Consider the following 23136-nt stretch of genomic DNA (forward strand, 5'->3'; position numbering starts at 1 on the left):
AGGGTATATTATATATATATATATATATATATATATATATATATATATATATATATATATACATATACCGCGCTGTCACAGCAAAAGATCAACTCATGCAAAAAAATACCCCATATGATGTCCCATAGGACGAAACGCATCGGTATGGAGATACTGACGCCACTGATACTGCCATTGTTTTCTATCAAAGCGCATTTTTATCTTCAGAAATGTGAGTGATATTTTTTTATCTTCAATAAACATGCGATGAGTTTTTACGGAATTACGCTGTGTGCTCTGCTGTTTCCTTTTCTATACATCACTGATGTTTTTTTGGACAAACTCCTGTAAACACATCATTGCAAGCTTCCTGATCCCTTGGAACGCTTGACTGACCCAGTGGGTGTATACCCATCTGTGTTCAATCTCTTTGGTAAGCCTTTAAGAATATAAGGTGGTGGATCTTCTATCAATTTTTTTCACCAAAGTCCCAGTGCAACCAATGAGGATTCATCTTTTATTTTGTAATAGGAAACCAGTAAAATAAAAGATTCTGAATAAAACAGCAACATCTCTGCTCGTTTGCTTCAATTTTCAGAAAGCAGTCACATCAAATGTGAACCCGTACAAGGCATAAGCATAAGGAAAAACATCTGAATTTTGCATGCAGTGCAGCTGCAGATGTCTTATATGAAAGTTAACATTCATCACTGTGGAAGCTGCATTTTGCTGGAAAGCACACCAAAGATGCAATAAGCACATTTTTTTTTTTGGAATGCACCACACTGAAACACCTTTAATCACAATTTCTAGAATAATTTAAAGTGACCTAGTTTTACTAAGAGAAGCAATGAACATTTGAGGCTTAAAGCAGAACTCTGGGAGAAAACTTTTTTTAACCAGTAGTTTTAACCACTTGCTGACCAACCGCCGCAGATATAAGGCGGCAGGTCGGCTCTATTGCGTGAATCGTTGTAGGTGTACGTCACTTTGTTCAATAGATATAGTAAACCCGCGGCGCTGGAGACGATGCGCGTGGCTGGTGCCCTCGATGTCCGCCGGCCATCCGCAATCGCTCCACAGAGAGCCAGAACGGAGATCTGTCAATGTAAACAAACAGATCCCCGTTCTTTCAAGGGAGTACAGAGTGATCGTCTGTTCCTAGTGATTAGGAACTGCGATCTCTCTGTACTCCTAGTCAGTCCCCTCACAGGGAACACATTTAACCCCTTGATCGCCCCCTAGTGTTAACCCCTTCCCTGCCAGTGTCATTTATACAGTAATCAGTGTGTTTTTATAGCACTGATCGCTGTATAAATTTCAATGGTCCCAAAAAGTGTCAAAAAAGTGTCCGATCTGTCTGTCGCAATCTCGCAGTCCCGCTAAAAATCGCTGATCACCGCCATTAGTTAAAAAATAATAATAATAATAAAAATGCCATAAATATATCCCCTATTTTGTAGATGGTATAACTTTTGCACAAAGCAATCAATATACGCTTATTGCGATTTTATTTACCAAAAATATGTAGAAGAATACATATTGGCCTAAACTGATGAAGAAATTTGTTCTTTTACATGTGGGGGATATTTATTATAGCAAAAAAATATATATAAAAATTGTCGGTCTTTTTAGCACAAAAAAATAAAAAGCGCAAAGGTGATCAAATATCACCAAAAGAAAAAAGGACATCAATTTTCTTTGGGTACAACGTCGCACTACAGCGCAATTGTAAGTTAAAGCGACGCAGTGCCGTATCCCAAAAAATGGCCTGGTCATTAAGAGGCCAAATCCTTCCAAAGTTGAAGTGGTTAATGCTGCTTTCCTATCTTTCTAGAATATGTAGTCCATTTTCTGATTGCCACTGTAGTTTTTGAGAAACAGCCTGTGTATTTTTTAAATAATGGGGTTGATTGTCTGTGGTTTCCTGTTTGCAAAAGCACAGGCTGCTATTCCTTGCAATCCACTGGTCTTGTCACGTCCCTCCTGTAGTTTAGTTCAGCCAGCAATTCCTGCCAACTGCAGTGGGTGGACCAGCAAGTTTGAGAAACCCAGTATGAACCTCCCACAGAGGCAGTGCTCCCCTCCTCCCATCACATTTTCAGTCAGAGCTGACAAGTTCCCTCAAACCATTTAACCCCATACATGCTGGGCAATCACACAGGCAGGCAGGGGATACAGATCTCACTAGTGATATTAAGAAGGCACTGTGAAAACCCAGACTTCAGAGATCAGTATTAACCAGAAAAGCTACAATTTCTGGGGAAATTATGTGAAGTGTTCTTTCCTCCACCTACAGTAGTCTACAACCGGAGTGGGCGGAGTAACTGGGTGGAGTGGCTTGAGTAACTGTTGTGTGGTTGGAGTGGCTGGAGTAACTGTGAAAATTGTTAAAAAGCTTAATATTTTAAAAAGTATAAATAGTAGTAAAAAAGTTAAAGAAGTCCCATCATTAGCTGAAAGAGCTGAACATTTTTTTCAAAAATGTTTTTTTTTTTTTAAATGATTTTTTTTCATAGGGTGGTCATAATGTTTTGGCTGATCATGGGGGGGGGGTCATAATGTTTTGGCTGATCATGGAGGTGGTCATAATGTTTTGGCTGATCATGGGGCGGTCATAATGTTTTGGCTGATCATGGGGGGGTTATAATGTTTTGGCTGTTCATGGGGGGGGTCATAATGTTTTGGCTGTTCATGTGGGGGGGTGGGTCATAATGTTTTGGCTGATCATGGGGTGGTCATAATGTTTTGGCTGATCATGGGGCGGTCATAATGTTTTGGCTGATCATGGGGGGGTTTTAATGTTTTGGCTGTTCATGAGGGGGTCATAATGTTTTGGCTGTTCATGGGGGGGGGGGGGTCATAATGTTTTGGCTGATCATGGGGGGGGGGGGGGGTCATAATGTTTTGGCTGATTATGGGGTGGTCATAATCTTTTGGCTGATTATGGGGTGGTCATAATGTTTTGGCTGATCATGGGGTGGTCATAATGTTTTGGCTGATCATGGGGGGGGGGGGGGGTCATAATGTTTTGGCTAAATATGGGGTGGTCATAATGTTTTGGCTGGTCATAATGTTTTGGCTGATCATGGGGGGGTCATAATGTCTTGGCTGATTATGGGGTGGTCATAATGTTTTGGCTGATCATGGGGGGGGGGTCATAATGTTTTGGCTGATTATGGGGTGGTCATAATGTTTTGGCTGATTATGGGGTGGCAATAATGTTTTGGCTGATCATGGGGTGGTCATAATGTTTTGGCTGATCATGGGGGGGGGGTCATAATGTTTTGGCTGATTATGGGGTGGTCATGTTTTGGCTGTGGTCATAATGTTTTGGCTGATCATGGGGTGGTCATAATGTTTTAGCTGATTATGGGGTGGTCATAATGTTTTGGCTGATCATGGGGGGGTCATAATGTTTCGGCTGATCATGGGGGGGGGTCATAATGTTTTGGCTGAACATGGGGGGGTCATAATGTTTTGGCTAATCATGGGGTGGTCATAATGTTTTGGCTGATCATGGGGTGGTCATAATGTTTTGGCTGATCATGGGGGGGGGGGGGGAGTCATAATGTTTTGGCTAAATATGGGGTGGTCATAATGTTTTGGCTGGTCATAATGTTTTGGCTGATCATGGGGTGGTCATAATGTTTTGGCTGATTATGGGGTGGTCATAATGTTTTGGCTGATCATGGGGGGGGGGTCATAATGTTTTGGCTGATTATGGGGTGGTCATAATGTCTTGGCTGATTATGGGGTGGTCATAACGTTTTGGCTGATCATGGGGGGGGGGGGGGGTCATAATGTTTTGGCTGATTATGGGGTGGTCATAATGTCTTGGCTCATTATGGGGTGGTCATAATGTTTTGGCTGATCATGGGGTGGTCATAATGTTTTGGCTGATCATGGGGGGGGGGTCATAATGTTTTGGCTGATCATGGGGGGGTCATAATGTTTTGGCTGATTATGGGGTGGTCATGTTTTGGCTGGTCATAATGTTTTGGCTGATCATGGGGTGGTTATAATGTTTTGGCTGATCATGGGATGGTCATAATGTTTTGGCTGATAATGGGGTGGTCATAATGTTTTAGCTGATTATGGGGTGGTCATAATGTTTTGGCTGGTCATAATGTTTTGGCTGATCATGGGGGGGTCATAATGTTTTGGCTGATTATGGGGTGGTCATAATGTTTTAGCTGATTATGGGGTGGTCATAATGTTTTGGCTGATCATGGGGGGGGGGGTCATAATGTTTTGGCTGATTATGGGGTGGTCATGTTTTGGCTGTGGTCATAATGTTTTGGCTGATCATGGGGTGGTCATAATGTTTTAGCTGATTATGGGGTGGTCATAATGTTTTGGCTGATCATGGGGGGGTCATAATGTTTCGGCTGATCATGGGGGGGGGGTCATAATGTTTTGGCTGAACATGGGGGGGGTCATAATGTTTTGGCTAATCATGGGGTGGTCATAATGTTTTGGCTGATCATGGGGTGGTCATAATGTTTTGGCTGATCATGGGGGGGGGGGGAGTCATAATGTTTTGGCTAAATATGGGGTGGTCATAATGTTTTGGCTGGTCATAATGTTTTGGCTGATCATGGGGTGGTCATAATGTTTTGGCTGATTATGGGGTGGTCATAATGTTTTGGCTGATCATGGGGGGGGGGGGTCATAATGTTTTGGCTGATTATGGGGTGGTCATAATGTCTTGGCTGATTATGGGGTGGTCAGTGGTCATAACGTTTTGGCTGATCATGGGGGGGGGGGGGGGTCATAATGTTTTGGCTGATTATGGGGTGGTCATAATGTCTTGGCTGATTATGGGGTGGTCATAATGTTTTGGCTGATCATGGGGTGGTCATAATGTTTTGGCTGATCATGGGGGGGGGGTCATAATGTTTTGGCTGATCATGGGGGGGGTCATAATGTTTTGGCTGATTATGGGGTGGTCATGTTTTGGCTGGTCATAATGTTTTGGCTGATCATGGGGTGGTTATGTTTTGGCTGATCATGGGATGGTCATAATGTTTTGGCTGATAATGGGGTGGTCATAATGTTTTAGCTGATTATGGGGTGGTCATAATGTTTTGGCTGGTCATAATGTTTTGGCTGATCATGGGGGGGTCATAATGTTTTGGCTGATTATGGGGTGGTCATAATGTTTTAGCTGATTATGGGGTGGTCATAATGTTTTGGCTGATCATGGGGGGGTCATAATGTTTTGGCTGATCATGGGGGGGGGGGGGGGTCATAATGTTTTGGCTGATTATGGGGTGGTCATAATGTTTTGGCTGATTATGGGGTGGCCATAATGTTTTGGCTGATCATGGGGTGGTCATAATGTTTTGGCTGATCATGGGGGGGGGGGGGGGGGGGTGTCATAATGTTTTGGCTGATTATGGGGTGGTCATGTTTTGGCTGTGGTCATAAAGTTTTGGCTGATCATGGGGTGGTCATAATGTTTTGGCTGATTATGGGGTGGTCATAATGTTTTAGCGGATTATGGGGTGGTCATAATGTTTTGGCTGATCATGGGGGGGTCATAATGTTTTGGCTGATCATGGGGGGGGGTCATAATGTTTTGGCTGATTATGGGGTGGTCATAACGTTTTGGCTGATCATGGGGGGGTCATAATGTTTTGGCTAATCATGGGGTGGTCATAATGTTTTGGCTGATCATGGGGGGGGGGTCATAATGTTTTGGCTGATGATTGGGGGGGGTCATAATGTTTTGGCTGATTATGGGGTGGTCATGTTTTGGCTGGTCATAATGTTTTGGCTGATCATGGGGTGGTCATAATGTTTTGTCTGATCATGGGGTGGTCATAATGTTTTGGCTGATCATGGGGTGGTCATAATGTTTTGGCTGATCATGGGGTCGTCAGCTTTTGTCACCTCCCATTCTAGTTTTGAACATGTCGCCATTCATTCCTATGGGACCAATTTTGCCGCAAAAATGACAATATTTTGTGAACCATTCGGCGAAACGTTCCACAAAGTAATAGCACACCAATCGGGAACAATCCGCATGTTTCGGTATATTACTGTCTATGTAGTGTAAAAGCTGTGGGAGGAGTTAGGGTGGTAAATTTGGCTATAATAAGAATAATATATATATGTGAGATAACAGTAAGTGGTCTTGCTATGCAAGAACACTTAAATATGCAGATCACCGGAGATACACAGGGGAGAGAGAAAGCATTATACAGTCTTTCTGTATAAGCATAGGAGAAGAGGGGAAGGAACTGGGCGGCTGTACAGACTTAACCCCATAGCTGCTGGGGAGTGAGTACCATTCACTTGGTATGATGTTCACATTCATGTCATGTACAGGCCTAGTATCCACTCCCACATTCACTGCAATTCCCAAAGCATGATGGGAAGTTTAGTTTCATTACAGTGTAGAGAGAGAGGAGAGGATGCTGCATTAGGTGGACTTTACTGATTGTAACAAGTATTTGTGGGACTTTGTAGGGGGACCAAGACAAAATGTAACATCGATGCACTTAAATTAAAGAATATGTACTGTACATCCAACATTTCATATTCCTGATATGTGCCTGCTGTACTATGTGCTCATATGAAAATGTATCCTGTTCTCTTTGCATTGCTTCCTTTGTGTGAAATCCCTGGTGTTCCTGCCTGTCCCTCTGCTTTCTTAATAAATACTGACCACACTAAACAGGGGAACACACAGTGGTCAGTTCTCTAGCTATGCAGGGAACTCTATGAAAAGTATAAAGTAGTGCACCCGCGACATCACTGTAAGAACTAACCGCCGCAAACACCGATAGGCTAAATCCGTAGCCAATGGAATGTAGAATAAATTGCAATGTGTGGTACTGAGCTGTTAGAGGTAAATAATGAATGTGAAGGAGTGAAGTAAATAACACTAAAGATGAATCCAATAGACATATAAAACACTGTCCTAGTCAGTACATAAGTACGTAAGATGTATAAATATGTGGTAAAGATATCTCACAAAAATTCATAAATAAGAAAGGTGAAAACAATCCTAAATCATGGGAAAAAAAATAAACTAAAAAGGAAATCACTACATGCTGATAGTGAACATATAAATAACATGACTAAATGGATAATAGACAAAAAATAGTCCATAAATTGATTGAATATAAAAGTCATGGAATCAATCTAGTATAAATAATATCAAAAGTGATAAAATGCTTTCACCGTGCACAAATGAAATTAAAGAAAAATGTGACAAGGGTCTCTTCTTTCAGTGTAAGGTAACAGCATAAATGAATGATCTGGTGAAGTTGAATCCCTGATGAAGTCACGTGGACATGACAATACGTGTCGGGATTGATTGACAGGCACACCGGAAGTGATGCTTGTTGTATGTTGCTTGTGTCAATCTGAGTAAAAGAAGCTGTTTTCATCTAATAAATCTACAAAACGTTACTACACTATTTGGGAATCCTTCTCTTCTATATATCACACGGATAAGTCTGGGAAGGATCCCCAGACCACAAGACTATCATAGAAGAGCCATATTCAACTTAGAGAGATACTTACTAGGCTAAAGAGAGGAAGACCCAGAGGAGGTAGCCAGAACTATCCACTCAAGAGAGCTACCAGAGCTGGGCTAACCATAGGAGGGTCAACTGAAGTCATTGGAACTTCACCAGATCATTCCCTTATGGTGTTACCTTACAGCAGTAAGGTGAGAGGCCAATCAGCACCAGGCACGTAGATAAGGGGAGGGTTTGGGGGGTTGTACCCCCCCCAGAGCGTAAGTGCAGATTGTAGAACAAGTAGTAAAGTTATGTGTACTTTAACTAGTGGTGCCGCTATCACCGCACACGGCACTGACACACACGCTGTTGTTGTGTGCTGCCTGTGTCTGGCCTGGTGTTACACTGCTCGACCACAGGAGCACGCTACCCCGGCTGTCAGGCTCAGCTTGGGCTAAGGGAGGCTCTGTCAGCAGGGAGTCAGCGGGGGGGGGAGGGCGGGGCCGGAGCTCTACTGACGCTCTGACCGTGCACTGCCCGGGCCCAAGCAGCTTGTCTGTGCTGAGAGGAGCAGAGAAACAAAGTGGGAGCGCTGAGAGCGCTGCCCCTGGACTGCTGGGAGCCCCGCTCCTGGACCAGAGAGTGGGAGGTGAGCCCGGCTGGCCAGGTAGATCTTTCTGACCATTTACACTGCTTGTAGCTCACTGTTATGCTAGACCCTCCCTTACAGTGTTGTTTACCCCCTGTATTGCTGAATACAGGGGGTGCATTGCTGAAAATTAGAATTTTAAAAATGACTAATTGATCATCTCCTGTAGTAAGTCGCATCTGCAATCTCTGGTTTTTCCTGTAGTAAGTCGCATTCGCAGTCTCTGGTTATCTCCTGTAATCCGTCTGCAGTCTCTGGTTATCTTCTGTAGTCCGTCTGCAGTCTCTGGTTATCTCCTGTAGTAAGTTGCATCCACAGTCTCTGGTTATCTCCTGTAATCCATCCGCAGTCTCTGATTATCTGTGCATTTGGCTTGTGGCTGCGGCGACATCAATGGGAAACTTGACATGTTGAGTTGCGGCACCGTGAAGCTAAGCATCGATGTCACGGCAATGTGTAGTCAGCGATGCAGCTATGTTCATTTAGAGGCAGGTGGTCAAGGGGTGGTTCTGTTTAATCATCCTCTTTGAGTCTCCGTTCACATTGACTGCGGCTTTAAAATTGTGCAACTTCAGCTGAAATCGCACAATTTCAAAGCCGCATGTGAGCACAACTTCAGGTGTGACTTGGAAAACATCTGTGCGGTTTCTTGCACAGAGGTCTATGCAAGTCGCACCTGAAATCGACAAAAGTAGAGCAGGAACTAAATTTGGTGCGGCATCTGAACATGGCCATTGCCGGCAATAGGGTGCGACTTGTCACTCCTCTCTACGACATGCTTAAAGTGACTGTAAGGGTTTGTTTTTTGTTTTTCTTTAAAAAAAACAAACATATCATACTTACCTCCACTGTGCAGCTTGTTTTGCACAGTGTGGTCCCGAACCTGCTCTTCTGGGGTCCCTCGGCAGCTCTTGCAGCTCCTCCCCACATCAGATAACCCCCTGGGAGAAGCGCTCTCCGGGGGGTTACCTTGTGGGCGCTCTCCCGAGTCCAGCATTCGGCATCCATAGAGGCCGAATGCAGGACTCGGCCCCGCCCCCCGGCGCCAGCATCATTGGATTTGATTGGCAGCAGCGGGAGCCAATGGCTGCGCTGCTATCAAACTATCCAATCAAGAGCCGAGAAACCCAGGCAGAAAGACAGCGCATCCCCATGGGTCAAGTTCTAGGGCTCAGTTAAGTAAAACGGGGGGGCTGGGGGGCCGGTCACTGCCAGGTGTTTTTTCACCTTAATGCATAGGATGCATTAAGGTGAAAAAACATGTAGGCTTACAACCCCTTTAACAGAATTTGTTTTCAAATGTCTCCCAGGAGGGCTGGTATTTTTTCACACTGCAGTAACCTCTAGCAACCAATCAGCAAGCAGAAATGATGTGCAGTAACCTCTAGCAACTAATCAGTGAGCCGTAATGTGTGCTGTAACCTCTGGCAACCAAATTACAATCACTACCTGATCTGCCGCAGTAAACGGATTTTGAAAATGTTTGTCCAGGGTCCATATAATTTTAACCACTTAAGGACCGAGCCTCTTTCTGAGATTTGTTGTTTACAAGTTAAAAATAGTTTTTTTTTGCTAGAAAATTACTTAGAACCCCCAAACATTATACATTTTTTTTCTAACACCCTAGAGAATAAAATGGTGGTTGTTGCAATACTTTCTGTCGCACCGTATTTGCGCAGCGGTCTTACAAGCGCACTTTTTTTGGAAAAAATACATTTTTTGAATTAAAAAATAAGAAAGCAGTAAAGTTAGTCCAAATTTTTTAATTTTGTGAAAGATAATGTTACGCCGCGTAAATTGATAGCCAACATGTCACACTTCAAAACTGCACTTGCTCGTGGAATGGCGAAAACTTTTACCCTTAAAAATCTCCATAGGCAACGTTTAAAAAATTCTACAGGTTGCATGTTTTAAGTTACAGAGGATGTCTAGGGCTAGAATTATTGCTCTCGCTCTACCAATCGCGGCGATACCTCTTGTGTGGTTTGAACACCGTTTTCATATGTGAGCGCTAGTCATGTATGCGTTCGCTTCTGCATGCGAGCTTGTCAAGACGAGGCGCATTTGCAATGTTTTTTAAAAAAAAAAAAAAAAAGCGTCACTTTTATTCCTATTACAAGGGATGTAAACATCCCTTGTAATAGAAAAAAGGCTCCTTTATATAAGATCATGTCTTCTTGACTTGTCCAGCCGCAGCCACCAGGACAGGAGGCAGCACTGAGCAGAGTGGGAGTGGCTGGCGCCTACCTGCCCACGATCCTCTCCATTTCCATTGGCTCCACCTCCTTGCAGTGCCACTTCCCACCATTGACTGCCACTTGAGTGAGAAGCTTGACCCTCAAGGGTGCGGTTAGCTTCCAGCCTGCCACATGGACATGGATGATGTTCTGAAGTGCTGCTGCTGTCCGTTGACCCAGTCCACCCCGGGTCACCAGGCGTGTCCCTCTTTCCCTTGTGTCCTCAGTCAGGCTAGCTTAAAACTACAGTGCTGCAGAATTTCTTCCAGTCATTCTACTGGTATCTGAGATTGTGGCAACTGCTGGCAAAGTTGGTGATTGAGGCGCTGGGCTGAGTCTTCCATGATTGCTGTTGTGTTAGCCTGTTAGGCACATGTAGCGATCTGGGATCGTGGGCAGAATCGCCATGATTGTTCCCGCAATTCCAAATCACACTGCAATGCTGGAAAAACGCAGCACATGTGCCGCAGCTCACTGCCTCCCTGTCTTGCCCCTCATTCTCAAGCTCAAAAGTTATGAGTTATGTTCTATATGCATGGACTCTGCACAGTACAACTTCTCCTGCCTGGTATGCTGGGTTAACAAAAAATCAGTTAGTGTGCTGCCTTCCACAAGGTGGTGCCCTTTGCACCTGCCCAGTAAGATTGGCTATTACAGTGCACCACTCTGTGCTAGGCAGTCCAATGGCTGAGAACACTGTCCACTGTGTTCTGGTGGGGGGGGGGAGGGGGGGCATCCCCCTGTCAGAACACAATAGCACAGCAAGTGTTAGTACACTGATCTTTCAGGTTTTTTTCATTCAGCCAGTAACCAGGCTTTAGACTGGACAATCGCCAACCTCACTGGGCAATGTTCATAAAAACTGGAAGAAGGCAAAACTGTAATTAGGTTCAATTTTCCATACTTGAATATGAATTTGGTGCAATTTGTGTTATTTAAAAAGACTTACCTGCTGCTGACACCCCCCAGCCCCCCCCCCCCCCCCCAGAACAAAATATTATCTACGTCCCTGATCATCAGCACAGAGGTGTCACTGCACTGAAAGAAGAGACACTTGTCACATTTTTCTTTATTTTTATTTGTGCACGGTGAAAGCATTTATCACTTTTGACATCTATACTGGATTGATTCCAGGACTTTTATATTCAATCAATTTATGGACTATATTAAGCCTATTATCCATTTAGTCACATTATTTATATGGTCACTATCAGCAAGTAGTGATTTTCTTTAGTTTTTTTTTTTTTCCGTGATTTAGGATTGTTTTCACCTTTCTTATTTGAGCATTTATCATTTTTGTGAGCTATCTTTACCATGTATTTATACATCTAGACATCTTAGGTACTTATGTACTGACTAGGACAGTGTTTATGTCTAATGGATTCATCTTTAGTGTTATTTACTTCACTCCTTTCATTCAACATTCATTATTTACCTCTAACAGTGCAGCACCACGCATTGCAATTTATGCTGAGAACTCAGTGTGTTCTCCTCCAATGATCAGACTTGTCCTGACACATCGTCCCTGTACAGCCATTCGCTGGGAAATTCAGTGTGCTGCTGTTTATTCTAACCAAGCTCTCATGCAGCTGAGAACAGAGGGAATGTGATCACTTAGAAAAGGGCAAAAAAGTGTTGATAATGTTTTTTTTTTTGTTTCTGTTTTTTTACATGTAGCGCTGGTAGATTTGCGATCTACCATATGTTAGGTAAATTTAGTAACTTGTTCGTTAAGAAGGTTAAGTTTGCCTCTGTTTCAGCTTGGTTGACTTTGTGTGTGTTTCCGGACTGACCGGTGGGTGTCGCTGTTATCACTGGTCAGTGTTGGAAAGGCAACGTGTCGAAGCGTATGGATGCTCTTCTGTCCCGGAGACAACTCGGTGGAGGTGGTCCTCCGAGTTGCATTCTGGGCGAGGGTATTTATGGGACAGACGCCATATTGTGGGGTACGTCTTACAGCCACCTGCTGGCCCTCCTGGCCGATAGGTATGCGTTAGAGAGCAATCTCGTGGTCCTCCGTTCCGGAGGCCCACGTCACTACGGCGCAGAGGTGGGCCCAGAAGCTTGTCTGGGGCATACCACAGCAGCCGAGGAATGGTCCTGAGCTGTCTATCCAGAGTGAAGAAGATGGACAACCGGGGAGATCCCAGGGGAGGACCCGTCATGGAAGGATCATGCAGAGTGCTGGTCTGGAGAGGGGCCTGGTGACTCGGTTGGAGGACGTATCTTAAAGTAACTATACAGCATAGTGTTGCCGGGTTGGCTTAAAGGTTCAAGCACTGTGACTGACGTTCATTGCAGAAAGACCAATACATCCTGTGGCAGAGGATTGTATAGGTTTATCCCCAAACAAGTCTGTGGCAGAGACTTTTGTTCGTGCTACGTACTGGCTGCTAGGCAAGTGAGAGAGGCCTATCCAGGCGAGCAAAGAGTGTGTCTCACGAGGGGAGCGCATTCTATTGTAATATCCAAATTCTACCAGGACATTTGTCAAGAACCTTACAGGAAGATATTTGAGTTTCTTCTGCAGTTTCCCTTCTGCCTCTTTCCTGCTATTTCCTTAGTAAGTTGTTTAATAAAGCATTGAAAACGTACTCAAGTGTTGGTGCGTGTATCGTCCAGAGGTAAACTCAACGGAACCCTAGACCCGGTGTCGGTGAAACAGAGGGAAGGAGAGTGAAGGTAACAGGCCCGCTTAAACCAGCAGCTCCACCGAGAGTTATTGCTACATACATCTATACACAAATGTATGCCTTTCATTTCTATTTTTAAACTGAATGGGTTTTTTTTTACAAGGTTAAATAAACTTTAATTGCTGAAGCAAATATATATATATATATACATATATATATATATATATATATATATATATATATATATATATAATATGTTTTTGTTTTTTTTATGAGAGCCCATAATTCAACTTAATACCTAGTAATTACTCAACTCTAATATAATCATTTTCTTTGCTCCCTTGAAGTAAAAATAAAGGCTACCTGTTTGGTGATCGTCTTGGCCCACGTCTTCAGTCAAATTCTGTGAAGAAAAAAAAAGTAAAGTAAAAAAAAAATTAAAAGATCAGATAGGCACAAGCTAGATATCATGAAACATACACCTGCCATTCTCATGTAATTTTTACTAAAGCTACTTTTACATATTCAGGGCAACCCCAGATATTCCCCTGAAATATAATTGTCAATATCTCTTCTTTTACAAGGAACATCGGTGCAATTTATACATAACACAGCAGAATAGTTTAATTATTTCCCCCCATGTGCCTTGGATTGTCCATGTAATATTTGAATACAGGCTGCATTTCAGTGAAGGCACTTTAAAGGACCATGTCACATCCTTGAGGCATAGACTCTTTTCCTATTAAGCACTCAGAACCTCATGTTTGGGAGGTCGTATGAATCTGGTAAGGAGCTGATGTGTCCAGTTCGTGTTCCACTACCTGATTGCACATTATGAGGTGGAGCATCCTCACAGCTTATTCACAAGATTTTTGGCCTTTTTTATTGCACTATTTATAATGTTTGCACTTTATATCATTTGATGCGCGGTAGTATTATTCACTACAAAAGTATATGTCTATATTAATGCTTTGATATATTTAAAGAGATTGTGCATCTGATGTATTTATTCATTTAGTATATGGTTTTGTACAATTCTTTCTGTAGTTGCACCTTGCATATTAAAAGTCACATATTTTATTCAGTATAGCAGAATGGTAAGCATAAAGTTAAAGTTCACCTTTCAATTTAGGAGAGCCTATTTTCCTTTCAACATTACATGACAAGGCACACAACTGAAGAAAATCTGTTAAATTCACAACAGCCCTTTTTACCGCAAGCTTGCACTCACGAAAAAGCCGAATGATATTGCACAAGCCTTTGACATTCATGTAGTAAGTGCAAATTTCATCCAGAATGCCAAATGTATTCTCTAAGACCTAGGGGTTAATGGAGATATTTTTACTTTAAATTTGTACTTCCCTTTTGTCCTTTTGTGCATTTTTTTTTACAGGGGCCTCGATGAGACAGAGATTTGGCATTCTACGTACCTTTGCAGCAACAGGTCTTTTATAATATTGATCTAATGTTCACTTTTAAGCTGAACTCCAAATAAGCAAATATAAGAGCCATGTGTATTCCAAATTTGAATCTTTGGTGTGCGTTGTGCATTTCTTGCAAATCCATGCAGTAATGCAGTGTGACACTTTGCCTCTATGCAGGAGCTTGCTGTAACAAAGACTGAATAGCCATTAAAAATCAGATGAAAATGGCACAAACTTCATCTAGTTAACCTAACCTTATCCTACTTACAGAATGAACTGCAGCTTAAAGTGGAATTCATTGCAAAATCTAAAATCTCTGCATCTATAGACACCAGGGCTCTAACACTAACCTATCCCTGTAAAGAAAAAAAACGAGTATACATACCTTTTTGTAAGCCAATCTGACCCACTCCGACCGGATCCCACGGTGAGCTGTCAGCCACGGCCTCTCTGTGTAGGCAGGTACAGAGGAGACGGAAGACAACAGAAGCCCCATAGTAACTCTATGGGTGACGTCACTTCCCATTAATTTCACAGCCGTTGTCGTCAGTGTCCTCTGCAGAGCTTCCGGCGCTTCGGGTCGGAGCGGCTTCCAAAAAGGTATGTATACTCATCTTTTCTTTACAGGGATAGAGAGGTTAGTGTTAGATCCCTGGTGGCTATAGATGCAGGGATTTTAGATTGTACATGGACTTCCACTTTAAGTGTATTTGCAACACAATTTAATTTTAAAGGATGAGTTCACCTTTTGGTTCATGTAACATGTTTCAGCAGCTGCGACCCGATAGCGAGGGGGGGTGGGGGGGGATCTTCTCGCCTCACCTGCTGTCACCATTTGAACATTACGTGGCCGTGTGCACAGAGCATCATTTATTCACAGTTTCCTGTGAATGCACAAACTACCATTGCGGCTGACGATTTGTAGTTTGGAATGAACTGTGAGGTTGCTAATGAGCGGCTTCGTAGTTCATTCACAAGCCCTGCAGCTTGTAAAACAGTCAGCCTGTATGTAAGTACTGGCTGAAAGCTGCAGGGCTTGTCTGCAGGAGTCTGGCATTGAACCCTGTCCCACTGATCACAAATGCAATGCTTTCCAGGCTACTTAAAGGGGTTGTAAAGTTTCAGGTTTTTTTTTTAAATAACAAATATGTCATACTTACCTCCGCTGTGCACTTGGTTATGCAGAGAGTGGCCCCGATCCTCCTCTTCTGGGGTCCCTCTGTATCGCTCCTGGCCCTTCCTCTTTTCGAGTGTCCCGTCGGAGAAGCGCTCTCCTACGGGACACCTGTGCGAGTGCACTCCAGTGTTCTGCTGCTGCGTCTGTTGACACAGACAGCAAGGCTCGGCTCCACCCCCGGCGCCTGCATCACTGAATTGATTGACAGCAACGGGAGCCATTGGCTGGGCTGCTATCAATATATCCAATCAGGACACTAGACACCGGCCGGAGCTGGTGTGCTCGTTCCCATCGCGGGAATTACAGGGCTCAAGTATAAGGGGCCTTGGGGGCACTGCTGCAGTAAAGGTGGTTTTTCACCTTAATGCATAGATTGCATCAAGGTGAAAAACGCAGAGGGTTTACAACCCCATTAATAAAAAGTATGCATATTTTGTTCCTGCAAAAATATGTGCATTTAATAATTTTCCCAAAAGGTGAACTTATCCTTTAATACTAAGCTGCTGCAGAGAATCTAATAAATTAGACACAAACTACAAACTAAAAAAAAAGCAATGTATTTTTGAATTTATTCTTAATTCGTTTTTATTACCAGCCTGTTGAGCGTGTGATATATCTTGTGAATATTTGCCAGTGTTGATAGATGAGAGTTCAGCTGAAAATCTGAAATCAGATTAAAAAAAAAAAAATGTATAATATATATATATATATATATATATATATATATATATATATATATATATATATATATATATATATATTTATATTTATATTATACACTACCCATATTAAATTGCAGGCTGCATTTACCATGGATACAATGCTTCTCTTCATACAAGAAAAACAGAATGATTTCAATATTTTAAGTCACTGGTCTGGAACAAGGGCAGTATAAAGTAGGTACATTTGGAGTAAAGTCAGAATTACTTAACCCCCCCCCCCCCCAACAAAAAAAAATAACAGTCAAACCAATAGAGATTCCACCATTTTATTCAGCAAAAGGTAGTGCACTGAGAAGACAACATTTCTTGGAGCTGTTCATCCTCAGAATTCCTACACACTTGATTTAAGTCAGTCCAGGTTATGGACATTCACATATTTATATTGTTAAGTAATAAATTAGCTCTAAACCAAGCCCTCGTTGACCTCTGTAGCTGTGGAGTATCTACAGCAAAATCTGCTTTCAAGACTTAAGAAACCTTATTCTACACTGCAATGCAAATGCCTTCTACAAACTATTGAGAGGTACCTGCAGTGCATAAAGATGCCTATGCTCAATTTTCTAAAATGCAGCAATGCTGACAGCACTCATACATCTATTTCACAAAGACAACCTCCGGATATGATGTTGAGCATGTGCACTCAACTTTGGTCGACCATGGCGAGGCCTGTTCTGAGTGGAACCTGTCCTGTTAAAGTGCTGTATGGTCTTGGCCACCGTGCTGCAGCTCAGTTTCAGGGTCTTGGCAATCTTCTTATAGTCCATCTTTATGTAGAGCAGCAATTTTTTTTTTCAGATCCTCAGAGAGTTCTTTGCCATGAGGTGCCATGTTGAACTTCCAGTGACCAGTATGAGAGAGTGAGAGCGATAACACCAAATTTAACACACCTGCTCCTCATTCACACCTGAGACCTTGTAACACTGAGACACAAAAAACCAGGGGGCGGGGGGGGTGGCTAATTGGGCCCAATTTGGACATTTTTTACTTAGGGGTGTACTCACTTTTGTTGCCAGCGGTTTAGACATTAATGGCTGTGTGTTGAGTTATTTCTAGGGAACAGCAAATTTACACTGTTATACAAGCTGTACAGTAACTACTTTACATTGTAGCAAAGCGTCATTTCTTCAATGTTGTCACATGAAAAGATAAAATATTTACAAAAATGTGAGGGGTGTACTCACTTTTGTGAGTAGTAATGTGTAAACAGGAAAAAATAGTCTATATGCTATGATAATAAAAAAGCAGAATGGTAGCTCGGTGATAGAAATTCAGTTGATATTCTGATCCAACACCGTATATATCATCAACTGAATTTCTATCAGTGATACCACTCTGCTTTTTTATTATCATAGCATATGGACTATTTTTTCCTATGTTTACACATTACTACTCACTGAGTGTGTAATACTTATGTATGTGTTGTTGCTTTACCTAGCGCCACTATTTACCTTTTAACCTATGTTTGGTAGATCTGTTTTATCATACGTTTCTCTTTGAAGTGGCTGCTCTATTCATATTGGTTTTCTCTGTGGCGCAGTGTTAAGATCTTAGGTAGCGGCTCATTGTGAGATCTAATTGAGTAAAGCAAGAATGCTTTCAAAAATATATATATTAATTGTCTATTTTTTTCAATTAACGAAAGGCAAAGTGAGTGAACAGAAGAAAAATCTCAATCAAATCAATATTTGGTGTGACTACCCTTTGACTCCAAATCAGCATCAATTTTTATGCCCTGTACACACGGTCGGACTTTGTTTGGACATTCCGACAACAAAATCCTAGGATTTTTTCCGACGGATGTTGGCTCAAACTTGTCTTGCATACACACGGTCACACAAAGTTGTCGGAAAATCCGATCGTTCTAAACGCGGTGACGTAAAACACGTACGTCGGGACTATAAACGGGGCAGTGGCCAATAGCTTTCATCTATTTATTTATTCTGAGCATGCGTGGCACTTTGTGCGTCGGATTTGTGTACACACGATCGGAATTTCCGACAACGGATTTTGTTTTCGGAAAATTTTATATCCTGCTCTCAAACTTTGTATGTCGGAAAATCCGATGGAAAATGTGTGATGGAGCCTACACACGGTCGGAATTTCCTACAACAAGGTCCTATCACACATTTTCCGTCGGAAAATCTGACCGTGTGTACGGGGCATTACACTACAGGGATTTTGTAGGATTAGAGTTAGGTGTAAGATTAGCCAATTATACCAAGTAGGTGCTATTTATCATCAATTTCATATGTAGGTTGAACCACAGACATTAACTGAAACTGCTGTGTAGGAGTATTAAAACCGAGTAAGGCCCCTTTCACACTGGGGCGGGGTCGGCATTGGCGGGAAAGTGCCGCTATTGTTAGCCGCGCTTTACCGTCGGTATTCGGCCGCTAGCGATTTACCCCCCCGCTAGCGGCCAAGAAAGGGTTAAAAACCACCGCAAAGCGCCTCTGCAGAGGCGCTTTGCTGGCGGTACAGCCACGCTGTCCCATTGATTTCCCCGCTCCATAGATGCTGCTGTCAGGACTTTTTTTCCGTCCTTCCAGCGTACCGCTCCAGTGTGAAAGCCCTCGGGGCTTTCACGCTGGAGACAAAGCAGCGGCACGTTCAGGTCGGTTTGCAGGAGCTATTATTAGCGCAATAGCGCCTGCAAACCGCCCCAGTGTGAAAGGGCCCTAAGGAACAGACAAACTCTGCCACTTAGAGCCCTTTCACACTGAAAGCGCCCGGGAGTCGGCGGTAAAGCGGCGCTATTTTTAGCGCCGCTTTAGCGGCACTATTGGGCCGCTAGCAGGGCGGTTTTAATCTCCGCTAGCGGCTGAAGAAGGGTTAAAACCGCCCGCAAAATGCCGCTGTAGCAGTCGGTTTGCAGGCGGTACGGCAGTGCTGCCCATTGAATTCAATGGGCAGGGGCGCTATAGGAGCGATGTATGTAGTGCTGCAAAGAAACTGCTTGCAGGACTTTTTGTGACACCCTGCCAGCGCAGCGCCCCAGTGTGAAAGCAGTCGGGCTTTCACACTAGGTTTGCAGCTGAGGCTTTTTTTCAGGTGCTATCTTTAGCACTAAAGTGCCTGAAAAACGCCCCCAGTGTAAAAAAAGGTGAGGTTGTGGAAGACAGTTTTGTGTCACAGGCCACATACGCCATTGCAAGGCTGAGCACAGCAGCAAGACACAAGGTGGTTCTACTGCATCAGCATGGTCCCTCTCAGGCAAAGATTTCAAAGCAGACTGGGGGTTCAAGCTTTTTTAACGAAGCACAAAGAAAACAGGCAATGTTGAGGACTGTAGAAGCAGTGGTTGGACGAGGATACAAAGTGGTTGTAAACCTCAGTCATGAAATCTGAACAAAGCACATGCAGCGTTTTCTGGTCTCTCTCCAAAGCTCGCAGTGTCATTTCTGGCGCTTTGTTCCTCTGTTATCAGCATGTGTCACTTCTGACAAGTTGTTCCAACACTAAAGATGACACCTATGTTTTCTTGGCTTTGCCAATTATCAAAAATGCATTTGTAATTTCTCTTCTCTGGTCAAACCCCTGACTGATATGACCAGGAAGGACAGCAACCCAAAGAATTGGTCCCCAGACTCCATTAAATCCTTTGGATCCCTCAAGACCACTTTGCTTCAGCTCCTGTGCTGGCACATCCTGATCCGATGTTACCCTTCTTTCTTGAAGTTGAGGTGTCTGAGACTGGAGTAGGCGCTCTCCTGCCTCAACGTCCTACCTCTGAGAGCTCTATGCATCCCTGTGGCTACTTTTCTAAAAAATTGTTTCCTGCAGAATGCAATTACAAGATTGGGGACAAAGAATTATTAGCCATCATTTAAGCTCTTAAGGAATGGAAGAATCTCCTCAAGGGTACTTCGGTGCCAGGAGACTGGAGTAGGCGCTCTCCTGCCTCAACGTCCTACCTCTGAGAGATCTATGCATCCCTGTGGCTACTTTTCTAAAAAATTGTCTCCTGCAGAATGCAATTACAAGATTGGGGACAAAGAATTATTAGCCATCATTTAAGCTCTTAAGGAATGGAAGAATCTCCTCAAGGGTACTTCGGTGCCAGTTCTCATTTTAACTGACCATAAGAACCTCTCATTTTTGTCTGAGGCAAAACGTTTATCTCCCAGAAGGGCACAGTGACCCTTTTTCTGTCAAGCTTCAATTACATTCAAAGACATTACAGTCTCATTTCGACCCAGTACGAAGAATATAAGGGCTGATGCATTGTCACAGCAGTTTTCCTCCTCTTCCAAGATGGAGCCTGTTCCTACTCCTGTAAAACCTCCAGACCACATTTTGGCCACTATTTGCACTAGTCTCACTTTACCTTTGGATGAGAGAATTCTGGCCTCTCAGATCCATTCTCCTGAAAAACCTCATGACCGCTGCTTTGTCCCCGAGAATCTCTGCACCGCTTTGCTCCAGATCTACAATTCTCCTAAAGCAGCAGGACACCCAGGGAAGAATCAACTAATATGGTCTATGCCTCAACAATTCTGAGGGCCTAGTCTCCACACTAATTTAACCACCTTTGTAGCCGCTTGTCCCATGTGTGCTCAGAATAAAACACCCCAACACCTTCCAGTGGGTCTCCTACAACCTATACCCTGTGGAGAGAGGCCTTGGACCCACTTGTCTATTGATTTTATTGTGGATTTACCCAACTCCCAGGGCAACACAGTTATTCTTATGATGGTTGACTTGTTTTCGAAAATGTTGCATTGTATTCTGCTAAAGAAATTGCCTATGTCCAAAGAACTGGCATCAATTTTTGCTTGGGAGGTCTTATGGTTACATGAGTTACCTAAAGTTCTCATCATCTCGGATAGGGGTAGCCAGTTTTTGTACAGGTTTTGGCAAGGCTTTTGTGCAAAGTCAGCATATCACCCGCAGTCCAATGGGGTTGCAGAACATGTCAACCAAGCCTTGGAGCAATTCCTACGTTGCTATATTTTTAATCGCCATAACAACTAGTTGGACCTGTTACCTTGGGCAGAGGTATTTGCTATTTGCTCACAATAGCGCCATCAATGCATCCTCCTGATTATCTCCATTTATGGCAAACTATGGGTTCCAGCCATCCATGTTGCCTGACATTTTTTTTCCGCAAGGAATTCCTGCGTTACAGGAACATCTTCGGGAACTTCGCTCCACTTGAGTACAGGTCCAAGAATCCTTGCAATGCGCCAGCAAGAGGTACAGACTCCATGCTGACTACCAATGCCTACCTGTGCCCTCCTACCAAATTGGGGAAAGGGTCTGGCTGTCCTATCATAACCTCAGACTCTGTGTTCCATCACTAAAACTGGCGCCTCGGTATATTGGGCCTTTCCGCATATTAACCCAGTGACAGATTAGATCATTCTTCAAATATGCATATTTGCAACATATTCCATGTTTCCTTATTACAGCCTTTGGTGTGCAACCGCTCTACCACCTTGGTACCACACCCTCGCCCAGTTTAAGTTGACAACCATGAGGAATATGAAATACAATCTATCTAAACTGGAGGGGTTACGGGCCTTAAGAACACTCTTGGGTCTCATCCCTAGACATACATGCTCCTGCCCTCCTCCTTTCCATAGACATTTTTCCCTCAAGCCTGGTGCCCCCCTGAGGGGGAGGGGTCGTGGAGAAGGGGGGAATTGTCAGGGCTGGGCTCCTGCTATATACTAACAGCTTTTTCTTTCAGTGCACAGAGGCTGTTCAGCCATCGGTTAACCACTTGCCGACCGGGCCATAGCCAAATGACAGCTGCAGCGTGGTTGACTAATTCTGGGAGGGCGTACAATGATGTCCTCCCAGAATCCCAATTCCCGCGCGTACCTATGAATGCATGTGACCGTGGGGTCTTACGTACCCGCCGCATCACAGATCGTGGTAAAGGGCCAATGGCAGTGGCCCTTTACCACAAGACTGCTCCATCCAATGACGGAGCGATCACTTGTCAACAAACCGGCGCATGTCTAGTTCAGTTCCCCCCCTCTCACCGATCATTAGTGTGTAAGGAGAGGAGGGAGCAGGTCCAGGAGCCCTTGTGGGCTGGATATGAAGTGTCCACAGCGCTGATCTGTGCCCATCCATCCTCATTCTGGCTCATCAATCTCCATCCATCCTCATTCTGGCTCATCCATCCCCATCCATGGTTCACTCATCCTGGCTCATACATCCTCATTCTGGCACATCCATGGCTCATTCATGCTCATCCATGCCATATCAGTGCTCATCCGTGCCACATCAGTTCTCATCCATGCCACATCAATGCCACTACAGTGCCTCACAAAAGTGTAATAGGTATTCAAATTAGATTTGAAATTTATGCCCCTAAAATGCGTGATGGTGCTCCCTGCATGTTGGGCCTCTGTATGTGGCCAGGATGTGTAAAAGTCTCACACATGTGGTATCTCCATACTCAGTAGGAGTAGCAGAATGGGGTGTCATTTTTGCTATAGATATGCTATGTGTTGGAAATATCTTATACATGAACAACTTTGTGTAAAAAAAAAAAAAAAAAAAAAAAAAAAATGCGTTTTCATTTTCTTTCCACATTTGCCAAAAACTTGTGGAAAAAAATCACATGTTCAAAAGACTTATTATGCCTCATAGAATATACGTTGGGGTGTTTACTTTCAAAAATGGGGTAATTTTTGGGGTGTTTCCACAGTCCTGGTGCTCCACGGCTTTCAAAAGTGTAAGAGGTAGTCAAGAAATTAAATGTGTAGTTTATGCTCCTAAAACGCCTGATGGTGCTCCCTGCATGTTGGGCCTCTGTATGTGGCCACACTGTGTAAAAGTCTCAGACATACTCAAGAGGAGTTGCCGAATGTGTTTTGGGGT

At 43.5% G+C, this 23136-nt stretch overlaps 1 protein-coding gene across 3 annotated transcripts in view; it reads right to left on the reverse strand.

The window, feature by feature from the left end:
• The window catches only part of DCUN1D4 (defective in cullin neddylation 1 domain containing 4), a 141678-nt gene that overhangs the window by 69602 nt on the left and 48940 nt on the right, over positions 1-23136 (reverse strand). For 2 of the 3 annotated variants that reach the window (XM_073608460.1, XM_073608458.1), the window contains exons 2-3: positions 16170-16240; positions 13340-13379 (exon numbers count right to left, since the gene is read on the reverse strand). In XM_073608460.1, coding sequence (XP_073464561.1) covers positions 13340-13379; positions 16170-16240 — 111 coding nt within the window. The remainder of the gene's footprint in view (positions 1-13339; positions 13380-16169; positions 16241-23136) is intronic. The other variant, XM_073608459.1, reaches the window with a different exon arrangement.

Source organism: Aquarana catesbeiana, linkage group LG01 (assembly GCF_042186555.1).
Source record: "Aquarana catesbeiana isolate 2022-GZ linkage group LG01, ASM4218655v1, whole genome shotgun sequence".
NCBI lineage: Eukaryota > Metazoa > Chordata > Amphibia > Anura > Ranidae > Aquarana > Aquarana catesbeiana.